General features: G+C 42.7%; 1 protein-coding gene across 3 annotated transcripts in view; it reads right to left on the bottom strand.

Moving 5' to 3' along the window:
• The window catches only part of FCRL4 (Fc receptor like 4), a 38,323-nt gene extending 22,587 nt beyond the window's left edge, over positions 1 to 15,736 (bottom strand). For 2 of the 3 annotated variants that reach the window (XM_043877337.1, XM_043877338.1), the window contains exons 1-6: positions 15,620 to 15,736; positions 13,876 to 13,899; positions 6,090 to 6,344; positions 4,456 to 4,710; positions 3,738 to 4,022; positions 2,644 to 2,931 (exon numbers count right to left, since the gene is read on the bottom strand). In XM_043877337.1, the coding sequence (XP_043733272.1) occupies positions 2,644 to 2,931; positions 3,738 to 4,022; positions 4,456 to 4,710; positions 6,090 to 6,344; positions 13,876 to 13,899; positions 15,620 to 15,668 (1,156 nt within the window). In that variant the 5' untranslated portion in view covers positions 15,669 to 15,736. The remainder of the gene's footprint in view (positions 1 to 2,643; positions 2,932 to 3,737; positions 4,023 to 4,455; positions 4,711 to 6,089; positions 6,345 to 13,875; positions 13,900 to 15,619) is intronic. The other variant, XM_043877339.1, reaches the window with a different exon arrangement.
• Positions 15,737 to 20,174: the final 4,438 nt, after the last annotated feature.

Here is a 20,174-nt window from a genome sequence, read left to right as displayed (position 1 = left end):
CTGTTTAGGTCTATGGCTCAGTCAGGGCTGACTGGTTTGATATAAACAGCACAGTTCTCTGCTTATTTAGCATGGTGGATAGTGGCACTTCTTCAAGAAACTTTGACAATGGTTTCTGTCTCTCTGAGCTAAAAGATTGTATTGAGGTTCAAATCCAGGCTGCTAGGTAGAAGTTTGTACCTAATGCAAATCAGCAAACTTTTTTGAGTTTCACTTTCCTTTTCTGTAGAATGAAGATAACGATATCTTTCTTTTCTAGGATTATTACTATGATAAGCAAAAGTGATATATGCAAAATATATTCACTCAGCAAATATTTACTGAATGCTTATTATGAGCTGAGCAGTAGAATAGGCACTTGTGATAACAAATGGTCAAAATAGAGATCTACCTTCATGAAGCTACTATGGGAGGTGTGGAAGTGTTGAAAGTGTCAGTCACCCTGTCATTTCTGACTCTTTGTGACCCCATGAACTATAGCCCGCCAGGCTTTGTCCTTGGGGATTTCTCCAGGCAAGAATACTGGTATGGGTTGCCATTCCCATCTCAGCGAGATCTTCCCAACTCAGGGACCAAACCCAGGTCTCCTGCATTGCAGGTGTGTTCTTAACCATCTGAGCCACCAGGGAAGCCCTCGTGGGAGGTGTGGAAGGAGACAGCAAAGACTGCATGGTCTGGGAGTTGGTGACACATGCTGCAAAGAAGAATCAAGAAGGACCAGGAGAGGGAGGGCCTTGGTGAAGAGCTGCTACACTGTATAGCATGGCTAGGAAGGTCTCATGGAGAAGGTGAGTAGAGTTCTGAAGGAAGCAAGGGAATGAGCATGAAGATACCAGGGAAGAGCATTGCAAAGGCCCTGTGGTGGAATGTGACTGAGAGGTTTGAAGGAGAGACGGGGGCCCTGGTGGCTCAAGTGGAGAAGGGGAGTTGTGAGCCATTAGGTCACAGTAATAGGACCAACAGATCACCAGGACCTGGTGGAATGTTGAGAGGACATTGGTTCTCTCTCTCTGAAGGAGATAGGAAGCCATGGGCAGAAGAGAAACATGATCTGATTTATGGCTTAGAGTTCCTTCTGATGCTGTGTTGAGAACAGGCTGTGTAGAACAACAGATGAAGCAGAACAGTATTATTGCAATCATCCAGGTGGCTTGGATCAAGTGGTAGGAGTGGACGTGGTGGGAATTAGTCACATTCTGGTGATATTTTGAAGGCAGAGCTATTGGACTTGCAGGTGGATTCGAGGTGGAGGCTCTAGAATGATGCCTGGCTTTTTGACCTGGACAACTAAGAGAATGGAGTTTTATACATACCAAGTGAAAGCTTAAGCAGGCACATATTTGGGGTGAAAAATCACAAATCTGGTTTTGAATGAATTAAGTTTAAGATGCCAATTAGCCAATCCTGTGAAGTAGTTAAGTACTTGAATATATGGGTCTTGGGTTCAGACTGGAGATCTAGGCTGTAGATTGAATTTGGGAGTCACAGGTATATACAGTTTTAAGTGTATTTAAAGTCACAAGATTGGGTGAGATGATCCAGGGAGTGGATGCAGAGAGTAGAGAAAGATAGAGTCTTGGGAGGATTTCCTAAAACATAATAATTAAAAATGTGATATGCCCAGTTGTTCAGTCATGTCTGACTCTGTGCGATCCCATGGGCTATAGCCCACCAAGATCCTCTGCCCATGGGATTTTCCAGGCAAGAATACCAGAGCACAGTGCCATTTCCTACTCCAGGGAAAAATGTGATGAAGATCCAGTGACAAAAACTTAAAAGGAGTATCTGATGAATAGGTTTAATAGTACCTATTGGAGTGAGGAAAGCCTGACAGTGACAGGTCTGAGAGAAAATAGAAGTGAAGACAGTGAGTAGAGATAACTCTTTTAAGGGGTTTAAATGTAAAGGAAAGCAGGAAAATCTTTGCTTTCCTGTAGTTCCTCCGTAAAAGTTAGCTTTATTGGTTAGCCCAGGATGCAAGTGAACCTGAAACAGAGGCTGCACTGAAGCCCCGTAGGAATCATTTCTTCAGTGCCAGAGCAGCTGAGTGGGAACCTGGCTTGACTTTATATGACTCCTTGGAGATAGATGATGGGAGAGAGAGATATAAGCTAGGACTGTGCAATCCCAAAGGAAGGCTTATCTCCTCTATGGACATAAAAGGGGCTCTGCATTCACTCTTGGTACTTGTAAGTTTCTTAACTTGCATGCCATTTGGTACTAAGATACTCTTAGACCCTCAGTAACAGAATAAAATGATGCCTTAGATCTTTGGTCCTGTGGGATGATTTATTGAAACGAGAGTATAGTTGATGCTTAGGATGGGGGAGCTATGCCCTACCCTAAAACACTATTAATGATATGAGGCTGTTCTTGGAGAGCAACAAAACAATGGATCAGCATAAAGTCACACAAAAATCATCCCCAAGGAGTGAAATGGTTCCTGGACAGCATTAGCTCACTGGAGTACCTCCTTACAACCTGAATTATTGATATTTAATGGAAGAAAGTGTCTATCACCTCGGAAGATGGCAAAGTGGAAATGAAATTTAAAAAGGAGAATCATAAAGATAGTGTTGGCTATGTCCATCCCTAATTTGAGAAATATGAGAATAAGTAAGATGAATGGAGATTAAAACTTACTTCTCACAGTGACGTTCACTGCCTCGCTCTGGATGAGGCCGTAGCCGTTGTCAGCTGTGCAGTAGTAGTGCCCGGCGTGGCTCTCCCAGATAACGGGGATCTCCAGCTCGGCTCTCTGGGAGCGCTGACTTTTCTGCCCCAGAGTCTCCCTCGTGTCCTCTCTGTGCCAAGAGAACGTGGTTTTCCCGGTGCCTTTGGCCACAGAGCAGACAAGGACCAGCGTCTCCCCTTCAACCACCTGGTCCTCCTGGGGCTGGGTCTCCAGGAACACTCCAGACACAGGGATTCCTGTGTGAACACAAGATGACAGGTGAGGGCATGATGGGAGAAGATGGGGCTGGGATATTGGACAGGGGCACTTTTTATGGGACTCTTCTGCAGATGCTAGCACTGTAGCCCAGAGATTGCAGATTTCAGACCTAAAGCATCACTAAAGCATCACCTTTTCATCCTGATACACGGGCTCCAGGAGAGAAAAATTGATTCTCCTTGGAAAAGTGTTTGGGTTTTATGTCATGTCCTAGTTGTCAGCCTGAATTATTTTGATCCCAGAAAGATAATAGCAATAGTCACTATCATTACACTGGCCTAGACTACATCCTTTTCCACCAGTCCTGCTTTGGTACTTAAGATGAGCTGATATTTACTGTATTTATCTTTCTATGTATGTATGTCCTCCTCTTCCACTTTAGACATCACAATGTTTGATGTTACCAGTTGAGGTCCACCTCTGTGGTTGTGTGTTTTCTAAACAGTTTCCCCAAAGACCTGACATCCTAGAATCTGTCAATTCAGTAGCAAAGCATTTAGCTCCTTGTTTTCATTTTGTTTTCCCCAGCTCTGTGTCTACCTCCATGAATCACCTCTGTCATTTCAAGGAGCTGAAACTTTTACAAAAGGCTATGTTTTTAGAGACATATAGATGGAAGCAAAATCCTGTATTTCTTTTATTATAGTACCTCACTTCTCATGAGATCTAAGCCTGGAGCCTCTGTCAGGCTGACAAAATCCATCTGTGCTGGGCAGCCCCTACCCCCACGGGGCCAGACGGAGCAGCCAGGGGAGACATCACAGCCTGGCCCTCCAACACTCACTCTGCACGTCAATCTGAAGTGGGAGGCTGCGTTTGCGGATGCCACCGGTCACTGTTTCAGCACCACACCAGTATGATCCTGAGTCTTCTCTCCACATGGCTGTGATCTGGAGGTCCGGGGACCCGCTCCAGTTTGAGATCACAGCCCCGTCCTCTCTGAAGAACCCAAAGCGAAGCGGAGTGTCCGGCCGCTCTAGCGGGAGCCGTGTCCCACAGGTCAGGTTTACAGGGTTCCCCTCGATGGGCTGGGAATCGGTGACTTCCAGCTTTGGGCGTGAAAACAGTTCTAGAGAGAAGAGGGAAGCCAAGCTCTCAGTATGAGGCCGGCTTGGATTCTTGGTCCCAAAAAACTTCAGACACCCAACAAGACAAACTTATTGGTCCCTCTATCACCTTTTTCTTCGCCAGGACTATTTAAGTTCAATTACTCCACTTTCTCTACCTCTTAGAGGACTTAGGTCACGAATTTATCCAACATTTGCTATGGTATCAGCTTATATAGGGAATTTCCTGGACGTCTAGTTGTTAGGACACTGTGCTTTAACTGCCAAGAGCCCTGTTTTGATCCTGATCGGGGAACTCAGAAGATCCTGCAAGCCATGAGGTCCACCAAAACAAATCAATAAACAGAAAAACTACTTTTACAGATCCCCACTCAGGTGCCCAATTTACCCCACCCTGACACTGCTAAGGAAATGTGTATGAAATGAAGGGCTTACCTTGAATTTGAACATTTGCCTGACTTGCTCTCAATACATAAGCATTTTCCAAGAATGCAATGCATTGGTAACAGCCACTGTTATTTAAGCTTGCTTTTGGTATCAAAAGATCCAAGCTTTCGTCAGAACCAGAAATAATTTTTTGATTCCAAGTATACTTCACAACAGCCAGTTTCTCTCTCCCCCTTTTCTGGCATCTCAGGACCAACTCATCACCTTCAAACACGGAGTACGGCACCTGGAGGATGAGGGAGGCTGAAAATCACACAGAGGTAAGACACTGTCATTCAAGCACTCTTTCCTCTGAGTCTCCTCAATTGCAGAGTTTTTCTTTTCTTCCTTTTCCTTCCCCAGGATTTAGTCTCCTGATCCAAGCTCATTCAGAATCTCCTTCCAAATCAGTGTGACTTGCTTCAGATACAATTCCTAAATAAATCCTAGACACATCTATTTAATCATTCAAGGACAGATTCAAAAGTAAAAGGATTCTAACATAGAGAGGAAAAGCTGAGAGATGTGACCAAAACCTCTGACATCGTTGAATACAGCAAAGATTGGCACCAACCTGCTGACTAAATAACAGCAGTTATCAAAGGTGGTTTTGGAGAAATATCCTAGGAAGTGTTACAGTGCATTGAAATGCACTATGCAGAGGGTTTGTGGTCTTAGACGCAAATCCAGGGTCGAAAGACAGTAAATGTGGTCCACTCAAGAAACTCTCACGCTCTACAGATTCTGATTAGAGGCAAGTTCTACCCTTTCTCTCTGAGATGATGGCAGTGAATGCCTGCTCCTATGGACCAATGCCTAGGGACTGATCAAACCAGGGGTCCCTAACACCCAGACCACCACGGACAGTGGCCTGTTGGGAACTACGCAGCACAGCAGGAGGTAAACAGCAGGCAAGCAAGCGAAGCTTCACCTGTGTTTCCAGCTGCTCCCCATCACCCACATTACCATCTGAGCTCCGCTTCCTGTCAGATCAGCAGCAGCATTAGATTCTCACAGGAGCATGAACCCCACTGCACTTGAATCACCCCAAAACCGTCTCCTTACTCCCTACTCCATGGAAAAGTTATCTTCCACTGAAATGGTCCCTGGTGGCAAAAAAGTTGGCGACCACTGCTCTAAATGAAGATCTTTGGAATAGGAAAAACTGGACAAAGAGATATGTGTGCCAGTTAGAGAGAAAAGTAGTGGAGAAGGGACAAATCCTAAGACAGGTGAGGACACGAGGCCTGAGGCTGGAGATCTCCCACCTCTGAATTCTTGTTTTACGGCACTTTTTACTTTATATTTTGTGCTCAGCACATTCATGTAGATGCAATTTCTCCCAAAGGAGGCTATAATGTCGTTAAAGACAGAACCTAAGACAGCTTCACTTCTGAATCCCCTAAAACTAACTCCTTCCTTTAATTATGTAAGTGTGCAAGATGTCTGCTGATTAATGTTAGACGTTTAAACTCTGATGTCAATAGCAGTTTGAAAAACACCTATAGACAATGAGGGAGGGTGGACATGAAACTGAAAGATCAAGACTTAGAGTAGAATGAAGACTTTCCTCGGAAAATCCAGGGAGCTAAGATGTACTGAAACCGCTTCCCAAGTTTTCACTAATTCACCTACTTTCTCACCTGAAGAAAAGATCAAGTGCACAGGGTTACTTGGGAGTGAGCCTGGGGCCTGGCACCTGTACTGTCCAGAATCACGAACCTCAAGGGTATTTCCTGGAGTTTCACGTGGACGTGCTTTCCCAGAGAACCAACGGTAGCCTTTTAATTTCTCTTGTGCATAGAAGTGAAATCCATTGCAAGTCAGATTTACTCTCTCTCCACGGAAGACAGTGGTCCACGGAGGCTGGACGGAAATCACAGATTTGTGTACAGTAGCTGGAGAGAAGAGAAATAAGCCTGAGGTTAAGGTGCTTGCATCCCCACCTGGGCGGTTTGTGTGGAATGGACCAGAAAACCTGGATTTGGAGAATCTCTGAAAGAACCTGTGGCCGGGCTGCTGTTTCCCCAGGTTTCAAATTTGCTGACTGTTTGTCTTACTCAAGAGTGTCAGCAGCTGTTCAATGGTCTACAAGAGAATACTGGCCTTTCAGAGGGCAACCCCAGCAGGAACTACTCAGCATGGGATATCAGTGATGGGAGACTTGCCAACCCCCTTACCTTTTCCAACAGGCCACATCCTCAAGTAGATTCCTCCTGGGCTCCTTCCCACCTGGACTCTTCATGTTACTCGCATTTCTCTAAGATGAGCATTTGTGTGGCAAGGCCACAAAGTGGGATGAGGGATTATAGAGGGAGGGAGTGTAGCAATTTGGGGTCAATTCCGCAGTTATGGACAAGGGTCTAAATAGTATTTTTACCAACAAGAAGTAGGTAGGGCTGGTATGAGCAGGCTGTTGTCTGAAGCGGGAATTACCCTGGAATAACTACAAAGGGTATGAGTGCTGGGAACTAGGTGCTTCTAAATCCCCACACCTCAAAGATTTCATGAAAATAAAATGTGGGCCCTGCATAAAATCAAGCCTTAAGATCTTTGAATTATTGAAGGACAGATGCTGGAGAATGTAAGGGTAAATACAAATTAAAAAGAAGAGGTTTCATTCTCCTTGTTGAAAGTAAGAGAAACAACTTCTCTCTCTCTCTCTCTTTTTTTCTTCAGAATTTCTTTCAAATGTATGTGAATCTTTATAATTGCTAAAAAGTCTCTTGCCTGTCTCACAACTCGGAACCATCTTTCTCAAGAAGGAGCCATCTTTTTGAAATGCAGACATGTAGGGGGACAGCTCCTCTGGCTCCTGATCCCCATTACCATGGAAGGGTAAGAGTTTACCTTTGGTGTGTACTTTGCTCCAATATGCAATAGTACCTCCAGTCTTACCTAAAGATACGTGCGTGCTAAGTTGCTTCAGTCGTATCTGACTCTGTGTGACCATATGGACTGTAGCCTGGCAGGTTCCTCTGTCTATGGGATTCTCCAGGCAAAAATACTGGAATGGGGCGTCATGCCCTCCTCCAGGGGATCTTCCTGATATAAGGATCGAACCCACATCTCCTGCATCAAAGGTGGATACTTTACCCACTGAGCCACTTGGAAAGACCCCTATATAAATATATGAAACAGTTACTTCTCCTCTGGATAAAAGAGAAGTTGCATGATAAATTGGATTTCCCTGGTGGCTCAGAAGGTAAAGAATCCTCCTGAAATACAGGAGACTCGGGTTTGATCCCTGGGTTGGGAAGATCCTCTGGAGAAGGGAATGGATACCCAATCCAGTATCTTCACCTGGAGAATTCCAAGGACAGAGGAGCTTGGTGGGCTGCAGTCTATGGGGTCTCAAAGAGTCAGACACAACAGAGCGACTGACACCAAATATGTGGCAAAAGGTGCTGTCAAGTCCTCCTGCTTGAGAACTAATTATTGTTTAACCTTGAAAACATGGAAGTAATGGGCTGAATCCCCTTGTCCATATAAGAGTGAGAGATCCCTTTCTGTCTTTGCAATCTCTTGCTGTATTGCCTGTGATGGGCATTGTATTCTGCTTTAATGCTTCAGTTCAGTTCAGTTCAGTTGCTCAGTCATGTGTGACTCTTTGCAACCCCATTGAGTGTAGGCCTCCCTGTCCATCACCAACTCCCAGAGTTTACTCAAACTCATGTCCATTGAGTCGGTGATGCCATCCAACCATCTCATCCTCTGTTGTCCCCTTCTCCTCCCACCTTCAATCTTTCCCAGCACCAGGGTCTTTTCAAATGAGTCCGCTCTTTGCATCAGGTGTCAAAGTATTGGAGATTCAGCTTCAACATCAGTCTTTCCAATGAATATTCAGCACTAATTTCCTTTAGGATAGACTTGTTGGATCGCCTTGTAGTCCAAGGGACTCTCAAGAGTCTTCTCCAACACCACAGTTCAAAAGCATCAATTCTTCAGCACTCAGCTTTCTTTATAGTCCAACTCTCACATCTATTCATGACTACTGGAAAAACCATAGCTTTGACTAGATGGACCTTTGTTGGCAAAGTAATGTCTCTGCTTTTTAATATGCTGTCTAGGTTGGTCATAACTTTCCTTCCAAGGAGTAAGCGTCTTTTAATTTCATGGCTGCAGTCACCTTCTATAGTGGTTCTGGAGCCCCAAAAACTAAAGTCTGCCATTGTTGTCCCATCTATTTGCCATGAAGTGATGGGGCCGGATACCATGATCTTAGTTTTTTGAATGTTGAGCTTTAAGCCAACTATTTCGCTGGCCTCTTTCACTTTCATCAAGAGGCTTTTTAGTTCCTCTTCACTTTCTGCCATAAGGGTGGTGTCATCTGCATATCCGAGGTTATTGATATTTCTCCCAGCAATCTTGATTCCAGCTTGTGCTTCTTCCAGCCCAGCATTTCTCATGATGTACTCCGCATATAAGTTAAATAAGCAGGGTGACAATATACAGCCTTGACCTACTCCTTTTCCTACTTGGAAACAGTCTGTTGTTCCATGTCTAGTTCTAACTATTGCTTCCTGACCTGCATACAGATTTCTCAAGAGGCAGGTCAGGGCATCTGGTATTCCCATCTCTTTCAGAATTTTCCACAGTTTCTTGTGATCCACACAGTCAAAGGCTTTGGCGTAGTCAATAAAGCAGAAATAGATATTTTCCTGGAACTCTCTTGCTTTCTCGATGATCCAGCAGATATTGGCACTTTGATCTCTAGCTCTTCTGCCTTTTCTAAAAGCAGCTTGAATATCTGGAAGTTCATAGTTCATGTATTGTTGAAGTCTGGCTTAGAGAATTTTGAGCATTGCTTTACTAGTGTGTGAGATGAGAGCAATTGTGCAGTAGTTTGAACATTCTTTGACACTGCCTTTCTTTGGGATTGGAATGAAAATTGACATTTTCCAGTCCTGTGGTCACTGCTGAGTTTTCCAAATTTGCTGGCATATTGAGTGCAGCACTTTCACAGCATCATCTTTCAGGATTTGAAATAGCTCAACTGGAATTCAATCACCTCCAGTAGCTTTGTTCGTAGTGATGCTTCCTAAGGCCCACTTGACTTCACATTCCAGGATGTCTGGCTCTAGGTGAGTGATTACACCATTGTGATTATCTGGGTCATGAAGATCTTTTTTGTACAGTTCTTCTGTGTATTCTTGCCACCTCTTCTTAGTATCTTCTGCTTCTGTTATGTCCATACCATTTCTGTCCTTTATTGTGCCCATCTTTGCATGAAATGTTCCCTTGGTATCTCTAATTTTCTTGAAGAGATCTCTAGTCTTTCCCATTTTACTATTTTTTCTCTATTTCTTTGCACTGATCACTGCTGCTGCTGCTAAATCGCTTCAGTCATGTCCGACTCTGTGAGACCCCATAGACGGCAGCCCACCAGGCTCCTCCATTCCTGGAATTTTCGAGGCAAGAACACTGGAGTGGGTTGCCATTTCCTTCTCCAATACACTGATCACTGAGGAAGGCTTTCTGATCTCTCCTTGCTATTCTTTGGAACTCTGCATTCAAATGGGTGTATCTTTCCTTTTCTCCTTTGCTTTTGGATTCTCTTCATTTCACACCTATTTGTAAGGCCTCCTCAGACAGACATTTTGCATTTTTTTTTCCCTTGGGGATGGTCTTGATCCCTGTCTCCTATACAATGTCACAAACCTCTGTCCATAGTTCATCAGGCACTCTATCAGATCTAGTCCCTTAAATCTATTTCTCATTTCCACTGTATAATCGTAAGGGACTTGATTTAATGCTTATTTGGTACTGAAAGCATTTGCTCTCTTTCTTACCATTTGGAGAGGATTTCTGGGTTGGTAGATTTTGTTTTAACTTTACTTCCCACAGTTATTAACTGTGGTTCTTTCTTATACGAATGTTTATTTTCTAAGTTTTGTAGTTTCAAGGTTGTGCGAGTTAGTAACTGAAGGGTGAGGGTACAACTGTGGCATAAAAATTATTCTGAACTGAGGGCATAAGATAAAAGATTTTATTTATTCATTTTTATTCTGAATTCCCTTATCTGCCTAGAAGCAAAGCCACTGAAAACAGTTCAATTGTCATAAATCACCTCCCCAGGAGCAAATAAATGATCAGCTCTTATCACCAGATACTGAAAGTCAATACCACACCTAAACAGACATTTTGAGAAAACTAGCTTAGCTCCCATCTATTCTTTTAAGGGCCTATTTATCTTTCCTAAAACTTATTTGTTTTCCAGTAAGTGGCCTTCCAGTCAATCTTAAAGGAAATCAACCCTGAATATTCATTGGAAACACTGATACTGAAGCGGAAGCTCAGATACTTTGGCTACCTGATGCAAAGAGCTGAGTCATTGGAAAACACCCTGCTGATGCTGGGAAAGGTTGCGGGCAAGAGGAGAAGGGAGTGACAGAGGATGAGATGGTTGGATGGCATCCCTGGCTCAATGGACATGAGTTTGAGCAAACTCCGGGCGATGGTGAAGGACAGGGAACCCTCATGTGCTGCAGTCCATGGGGTCTCAAAGAAGCAGACACGACTGAGCAACTAAAGAACAACAACAACAAAGTGACCTTCTTGCTCTTCTCCCCTTCTTTCAATCCAGATATCACATAATTCCCAAATTTTAATGCCTCCTTAGGTTATATTTTTCTATGTACTCCTGAAGTTTTGAATAAAAATTTTTCTTTTCTCTTGCCAATCTGTCTTTTGTCAGTTTAATTTGCAATCCTCCATGCATTATAAACATACGAGGATAGGAAAAAAAAAGTTTTCATCTTTGACATAACAAAAGTAATTGCTAACCAAATTATTCACAAACATCCACGCAAACTTTCTCACTCCTTTAATGCTACTATCTAGCCAGAACAATGCTTTGATAGGCTAATCTTTCATGGTACGTACAATGAAAATTGACTGTTGAAGTGATACTTCAGATTCTGTCAAAGATGCTGTAATTCATGAAGGTGGTAAAAGTTTTGTGAGACCACAGCTGTGATGCCTCCAAAGTCACTGACAAGTGTAGTGGAGCAAGATCTGTTAACAACTGAAGAGGGGAAATCAGTGATAGGGACAATACTTGCTTGGCTTCTGAAAGTTAGTCCCAGTGCCCATCTGTTGAGCCTGTTGTCCGCCAATAAGTTTGAAAAACTGAATCACTAACTGCCCAGCCATGTGACACAGTTCTGCATAAGGAGATGTCAGAAGAATAAAGCTAGGAGTGAACTAAGGGGTGAGGATTCTGGGGAAAGATTTTTCCTTTACGATGAAGGGAGAGAAGCGTAGCAGGGGAGCTCCTCTGCAGGTTTAGTTTCCTATTCCTCCCTCCCCCCGCTTTCCTGCCTTGTACAGAGTCACGATGCCTGAAGCTGTGACTGCGATCACACACCAAAAAAAAAATCAATATTTACTTCATGCTTTGTTCTACAAATTGCCTATGGTAATCTAAATTTTGTGATGCAGAAAACAAAGTAAATTATTTCCATTTATATTATCTTTTTTCAAAAATAATATCTCAATGTTGAGGATATGCAATTTACTGTAAAATTGTAAGTGGAATCACTTAAGTGTGTTTTTATCTTAGTACATTTCATACTCAGATAAGGAGAACTATCTGTATTTAAGGGTGTATGAGCAATTACTTTTTAAAGCTTGAGACTTTTCATGCATGAGAGCTACATCACTTCAGCCGTGTCTGACTCTTTGTGACCCTATGGACTGTAGCCCTCTAGGCTCCTCTGTCCATGGAATTCTCTAGGCAAGAATACTGGAGTGGGTTGCCAAGTCTTCCTCCAGGGGACTTTCCTGACCTGGGGATTGAACCCATATCTCCTGCAGCTCCTGCATTGCAGGTGGATTTTTTTTTTTTTTTTTTTTTTTCTGCCGAGCCACTGGGGAAACCCTGAGACTTTACTTATTCCCAACTTTTTCCGTAAGAAGTGCCCAAATACACCTTAGAATTATACCGAAATGTAATGAAAATACTCTGGGGGCAAAAACTGTAGAGTGACCTGAATGATTGTTTTAAACAAGAAAAGTAAGTGTTCTGTTCTGTTATATAAACATTCAGGTGTTTCTGCAGACCTTTTTCCTCTCTCTTTCTTTAGAGGTTTGTTCAGATATACTATCTCCCCAGCAGGTATGGGACCGTGTTTCTCTTGAAGAGAACAGGAATCTGCATTATCTATGTTCCTGGGAAGAACCTGGGGTTGGGGAAATGGAGACTTGGGCAGTGGGTCTTGTTCTAGGGAGAAGGGAAAACTTCCTTTGATGGACACAGCTTCACTCCTTGCCACACCGAGTAAGCTGCCCCTGCTACATACAGGCAGCCCTGTGGCCAGGAGGAGACACATCTTGTCGGGGTCTTTCTGAGGCTAGGACGGAGGCAGTGGGTTCTGAGATTACCCACATCTACTGGCTGACACTCTCTGTACTTTATTTCACCATCATAGAACTTTTAAAAAAGCCTTGTCAAGTTATGATCTCCTCCCAGTTATTTGTGGGTAAAAGTCTGCATCCACAGCACTGAGGGGGAGACTCTTCCGGGAAGTTTCACTGGACCCTGTGCATCAAGGGGCAGTGGCTCCTGCTGGCTGGGCTTGACTGACCATAATCAGCTCCCTGGTTAGACGAGACTTGAATGAATCCTTAGGGACTGCCAAAATTCCTGGAAACACCTCCCTAAAGAAGCCTGGACTTTCTGCTAAGTAGTAGGATAGGGGCTCAAAGTCATCATGATCTGAGCTCATTAACAGAGAAATATCTACAAAGAATGGTGAAGTTTGGGATGAATTGGTTGCACTTGCTTAGGGGCAGTGATTTGTCAGGGGCTTCCCAGGTGACTCATGATAAAGAATACGCCTGCCAATGCAGGAGCCACGGGAGACATGGCTTTGATCCCTGGGTGGGGAAGAACCCCTGGAGGAAGAAATGGTAACCTACTTCAGTATTTTTGCCTGGAAAATCCCATAGACAGAGGAGCCTGGCAGGTTGCAGTCCACAGGGTCACAGAGTAGGACATGACTGAAGCAGCTGAGTATGAGCATGCAGCTGATCTGTCAAGCTGGGGGGAATATGGAGAAACCAGCAAGTTGTTTGCACCTCAACCTCCCCCACTGAGGTAATAGTTTATTTCTATTCTTCCCCCCTCAGGATTCTATGCATTCTGTCAGATCAGCTAGAATCCCACATCAGATGGGGACACACCTTCTCCTTGAATTCCATGACATATATCCTAGGTCCTCCTCCAAGATCATCCAGCACAACAGCAGGTTTGGTCCAGGAGTGTGATCCCCAAACTCTTAGGGTCCTAAGACCTGTTTTTACCTGCCCGTAGTCCTCAAGAAAAGGATGCAGGCACAACAAAGCCCCTTTTCACAAATATTTGAGATACAGGATGGCTGTTAGGACATTCAGAAACTTAAAAGAGAAAGGAAAAGAAGGACTTACCAACTGGTCCACTGACTGGAGCTGCTGCAAGAGAGATGCCAGGTATCAGCACAAGGTGATGAGCCCCAAACCATTTCACCCTGAGAGCCCACCTGCCCATTTTCAACTTCTACCCAAAAGGAGGAAAAACATGCCTAGATCCACCCACCCTGGAGAAACAAGGCAATGCCATGGCCAGAGTTTCAGGCTGCAAACTCAGGTGGAAACAGGTTTGAATTTTAGTTGTGTGACACTGGGCAAGCTACATAAAACCTCCAAGGCTCAATTTCTTCATCTGTAAAATGAGGACCATCAAAGTGACCTCGTGGCCTTATTTTAAGGAGACAAATTAGTAAGTCATCAGTTAGGGGTTGCTATAATTATTTTTTAACATAACTGTGGCTGCTGCTGAGGCTTAGCTTTGCTATCTTCTTGCCTGGAGTGTTATTCTCCTCCCTCAGTATGAAGCAAAAGCAAATTACACCCATGCATTAAAGCCCAGATGAAATTCCACCTCTTCCATGAAGCCCTCTGAGATACCTCTATGCCACAGCACCGTCACTTTTCTTTTGACTTAGAACCCCTCCCATTCGAGTTCACATGAAATCCTCAACTGGATATGCAGTATGGGGCAGTGGTTAAAAGCATAACTACACTGTCAGATTAGAGGTTTGAATCCTGACTCTGCTACTTAACTGCTGCATGAAACTTAAGGCAAGACGTCATCTCTTTGCCTTGGTTTCCTCACCCATAAAACAGGATTTACAGCAGTTCCAGCTCCTAGGTTGTTAAAGAATTAGATACACTAATACAATGAGATATTCTTAGAAGACTGTCTGACACAGGGTTATCAGCAATAATTCATTATCATCACACATTATCTTATAACCCATTGTGCAATATGTTTCTTGTATTGCCCAGTCAAATACTCTTTCATACGTCCTTTGATTTCCTTATCAGAGTGTCAGTTCTTGAGGACCGAGGCCATGTGCTCCATGTTCTGCATCCTCTGCATTGCCCAACACTAGGCTATGCCCCATATAGCCACTCATTCACTATTTACTGAGTTCCCATAATGCGCCAGTCACACTAATAACTCTTCCCTTCTTAATTAGAGCCTGGAGTTATAGCTGAGAACAAGACAAACACGTTTAACAAAATTCATTGCACAAATGACTGACTAGTCTTCATTTCCCAAAGTTTGAACTACTAGAGATTCCATGTCCCATTTGGATAGATATTAGCAATTGACACAGAAGAAGGGAAGAAAAATCAAAGGGAAACTGTCTAATTTCCTCTCTTATGCTCTTTGCAAACATCAGAACAGATTTGATCTTTTAATACAGAGAAGTAAATAACTATTTTCAGCAGAAGATCATTTTACATCAGCCCACGGTCAGAATATGGTCCTTTCATAAGGTAGTCAGTTCGTCTTTTACTCTTGCTCTTCATGATCTGTGATTAGAGAGGTAACTAAATCTAATTGTACGTTTTTACATGGAAAAATAAGCCCATCTCTTGGAGAGTAAGAGAAATTTTTCATTAAATTTTTTCAATTAGGCAGTTAAAAGCAAATGAGGAACACATTTTTGGAAATAATTTTTCCCCCTATCATTCCATTAAATTGATATCTTTCTCCTTTGTTCATTTTCTGCTGTTCTAAATGGGAGTAAAATCTCTTTTTCCACAGCCAGCCCAGAGAATTCATTTGCCTATGGAGAGACTCAGTTTTCCCAATGAGCAAAAACGTCCCCCCATCACTTACCGAGGACCAGCAAGGATGCCCACAACAGCACAGAAACCTCCTCTAGCATCCTGAGGAGAATCTCATAGGAGACAAGCCAGTTCCCAGCACTGAGGAGTGAATTCAGCAAGTCTCCTGTCTGAGTATCGCTGCTCAAATTAATGAAGTGAAAAGGGGAAGTGGAGCAATCCTTCTTTAAATACCAAACAGCACATTACCCTGTGTGAGAAAATCTCAATGATGAAAGTCAACATTTGATCAAAATATTTAAGAACTGCTCAAATATCTTGGTATGAATATTTCTTCTCAATACTTTAGTTGTCTTATTTTCAGAACCCTCCAGCCTCTGTCTTCTGAGAAAACTGTAACTTATTCTCTCTGCTACCAGGTATCAGGTAAGACTGCAGTCCAGTTGAGATCCACATAATCTAAGGATGTGGCTGTATCATTCCAGTGTTGAAAAACTTCCCATTCAATGCAGAAATGACCCCTGACAAACTCTACTGGGCCACCTCCAGATAACTATCTATATAGGACAAGGTATCTGAATCATAAGACAACTTGTACCTTGTCTGACCTTTATGAAAATACCCTGGTTTGTTTGTCTCAAATGAAGATACAGAATTTGATCTGAGACAGCTGCAAAGAATAAATTATAGCCCCATCATGCTCTTCCTGGAGAATGGACTGTGAAAATTCTGATTTAAGATCCTAGAATCCAAAATTTGCTACAGGAATGTCTCGGCCAATACATATTAATTACCTAAGTATAGCTCAATTGGTAAAGAATCCACCTGCAATGCAGGAGACCCCGGTTTGATTCCTGGGTCAGGAAAATCCGCTGGAGAAGGCATAGGCTACCCACTCCTGTATTCTTGGGCTTCCCTTGTGGCTCAGCTGGTAAAGAATCCCCGTGCAATACGGGAGACTTCGGTTCGATTACTGGGTTGGGAAGATCCCCTGGAGAAGGGAAAGGCTACCCACTCCAGTATTCTGGTCTGGAGAATTCCATGGACTGTATGGTCCAGGGGGTTGCAAAGAGTCGGACACGACTGAGCCACTTTCACTTTCACTTTCGGGCACAGTGCCAGGTAAGAGGAGAATAGTGGTAAGCAAGACTTGATAAGCTTTCATCCTAGTAGGGAGACAGTAAAACCAACAGGGAGTTAAATAGAATGAAAAGTGCTCTGATAGTCCAGAAGGAGGGAAATCTGACCCAGTTCTGGAGAATCAGGACAAGTTTCCCATGGAAGAGACATCCAAGTAGACTGAGAGATGAGCGTGGTCAAAGGTGGGGGTGGTCACATCACTGTCATCATCACACTCATAGTATCTGTGACTGAATGACCCCTGGCCTTCTTAGGAGGAGGAGATAACAGACATAGGATGAATTGGGTGAATGGTCTGTATTTTTCTCATGTAACCACATTTTTCTATATATATACAATAGCTTCTTTCTATAAATAGGAATTGTATTGGACATCAATTCCAGGCAATGTCCATGACCTTAGAAGTATCACAAAATAAATAAAATTCATCTCCTTTAAAGACTTTGTAAAATGTGGTAAAGATCAGATCAAAGTATTCATAGACACAAGTCACCATGGGAACATAAAGAGTGTCAAAGTGGCACTTATGTCCTTTATCACCTGGCTCTGTGACTTTCTATCATCTTCCAGTGGTCACTATTTGTCTCCGGAGGGATGAAGCATGGATTCAGGTCTTGTCCCCACCTCTTATTAGTTGTATGACTTTGGTCAAGTACTTGACCTCTTTAGGCTTCAGATTCAACACTGGTAAAAATAAGATAAATGTAATATTCACTTAAAGGGCTTCCCTGGTGGCTCAGACAGTAAAGAATCTGCCTGCAGTGCAGGAGACCTGGGTTCCATCCTAGGGTCAGGAAGATCCCCAGGAGGAGGAAATGGCTACCCACTCCAGTATTCTTGATGGGAAATCCTATGGCCAGAGGAGCCTGAAAGACTACAGTCTATGGGGTTGCAAAGAGTTGGACACGACTGAGCGACTAACACTTTCTTTCAAAGGGGATGTTCCTATTGTCATGTGTATGAATGCAATAATGATGTAAAACTCATGGCCTAGTGTTAGGCACAATGTAAGCATTCAATATATCAGTATTATTATTTTAAGGCTATGAACTAGAAAGCACTTTTTAATTGATACAGCATTCTACAAAAAGCATTTTACATTAAGTACTTCAATATTATTGATTCAGGGTAGAGGGGAAGCTGAAATCACATCTTCTGTTTTCTTGTTTGGGGCATCAATTTAGTTGAATGAAGGATATTCAATTAGCAAATAAAATTTTATATTTATGATGTTATAAAAGTTGTCCAAACACAAAAATCACATTGACAACCACTATATAAAAGTTTGCATAGTTTAAGTCAAGTACTATTTTTGTTGGGTTTAAGTCACTGCTATAAATGCATATTATTGTAATCAAAACTATAGTTTCATTTCAAAACACCAGCAAATACCACAGTTTATTAGGCAGTTGCTTAAACAATCAGGAACAACTTTTAGATTTTATATTAATGAGAAACAGTGATATTTGTATTTACTGACAATGTAAGAAACTGATCTTTTTCATGGGTGAAAAAAGAAACATTTAAAACTCTGCAGAATAATTTTAGATCTACAGAAAAACTGCAGAGATAGTACAGAGGGTTCCTATATATCCCTCATCCATTCAGTTTCCCATAATGGTATTGTTTCTTTTTTTTTTTTTTTTTTTCTGTTTTTGACTTTTACTTTTTTCACAGTAGGATTTAAAGAGCTGCTAATGCTTCATGGGAAAGTTTGCAGATTAGTTTTCTTTTTCTTTTCTTTTTTTCCACACCTTTTCACATGTACACCCTTGGCTGATTAATGTCAATGTATGGCAAAAACCACTACAATATTGTAAAGTAATTAGCCTCCAATTAAAAAAAAAAAAAAAAGTACACACAATCAATGCTGGAAAAGGTATTGTCTCAGGTTACAGTGGTATATTTGTCAAAACTAAGAAACCCTGATTGGTATATTACCTTTTTGAAATTCATATTGGAGTATAATTATATTATAATGCTGTGTTAGTTTCTGTTGTACAATGAAGGAATCAGCCATATGTACACATACATCCCCTCCCTCTGAAAGAGATGGGAATACCAGACTATCTGACCTGCCTCTTGAGAAATCTGTATGCAGATCAGGAAGCAACCGTTAGAACTGGACATGGAACAGCAGACTGGTTTCAAATAGGGAAAGGAGTATGTCAAGGCTGTATGTTGTCACCCTGCTTATTTAACTTATATGCAGAGTACATCATGAGAAACGCTGGGCTGGAGGAAGCACAAGCTGGACTCAAGATTGCTGGGAGAAATGTCAATAACCTCAGATATGCAGATGACACCACCCTTATGGCAGAAAGTGAAGAGAAACTGAAGAGTCTTTTGATGAAAGTGAAAGAGGAAAGTGGAAAAAGTTGGCTTAAAGCTCAACATTCAGAAAGCTAAGATCATGGCCTCTGGTCCCATCACAACATGGCAAATAGATGGGGAAACAGTGGAAACAGTGGCTGACTTTATTTTGGGGGGGGGGGGGGGGGATCCAAAATCACTGCAGATGGTGATTGCAGCCAGGAAATTAAAAGACACTTACTCCTTGGAAGAAAAGTTATGACCAACTTAGACAGCATATTAAAAAGCAGACACATTACTTTGCCAACAAATGTCTGTCTAGTCAAGGCTATGGTTTTTCTAGTGGTCATGTGTGGATGTGAGAGTTGGACTATAAAGAAGAAAGCTGAGCACAGAAGCACTGATGCTTTTGAACTATGTTGTTGGAGAAGACTCTTGAGAGTCCCTTGGACTGCAAGGAGATCCAATCAGTCCATCCTAAAGGAAATCAGTCCTGGGTGTTCGTTGAAAGGCCTGATGTTGAAGTTGAAGCTCCAATACTTTGGCCACCTGATGTGAAGAGCTGACTCATTTGAAAAGACCCTGATGCCTGGAAAGATTGAGGGCAGGAAGAGAAGGGGACGACAGAGGATGAGATGGTTGGACAACAGACGATGAGATGAGTCCACCAACTCATGGACATGAGTTTGGGTGGACTCTGGGAGTTGGTGATGGACAGGGAGGCCTGGCATGCTGAGGTTCATGGGGTTGCAAGGAGTCGGACACAACTGAGTGACTGAACTGAACTGATCCCCTCCCTCATGAACCTCACTCCCACCCCCACCCCCATCCCACTCCTCTAGGTCATCATAGAGCACAAGCTGAGCTCCCTCTGCTATACAGTAGCTTTGTCCCACTAGCTATCTATTTTACACATGGTAGTGTATATATATGTCAATTCCCAACCCATCCCCCCCCCACTTTCCCCACTGTGTCCACATGTCCGTTCTCTACGTCTGCATCTCCATTCCTGCCCTGCAAATAGGTTCACCTGTACCTTTTTTCTAGATTCTATATATATGCATTAATTTTAACTTCACACTCTACTTAGATTTTACCATTTTTCCTTTAACATCCTTTTTCTGTTTGTAGTATCCAATCTAAAATATCACATT

The sequence above is a fragment of the Cervus elaphus genome, chromosome 20, assembly GCF_910594005.1.
Source record: "Cervus elaphus chromosome 20, mCerEla1.1, whole genome shotgun sequence".
Taxonomy (NCBI): domain Eukaryota; kingdom Metazoa; phylum Chordata; class Mammalia; order Artiodactyla; family Cervidae; genus Cervus; species Cervus elaphus.
Note: the sequence above shows the minus strand (reverse complement) of the source record. Positions and strands in the feature narration are given on the sequence as shown.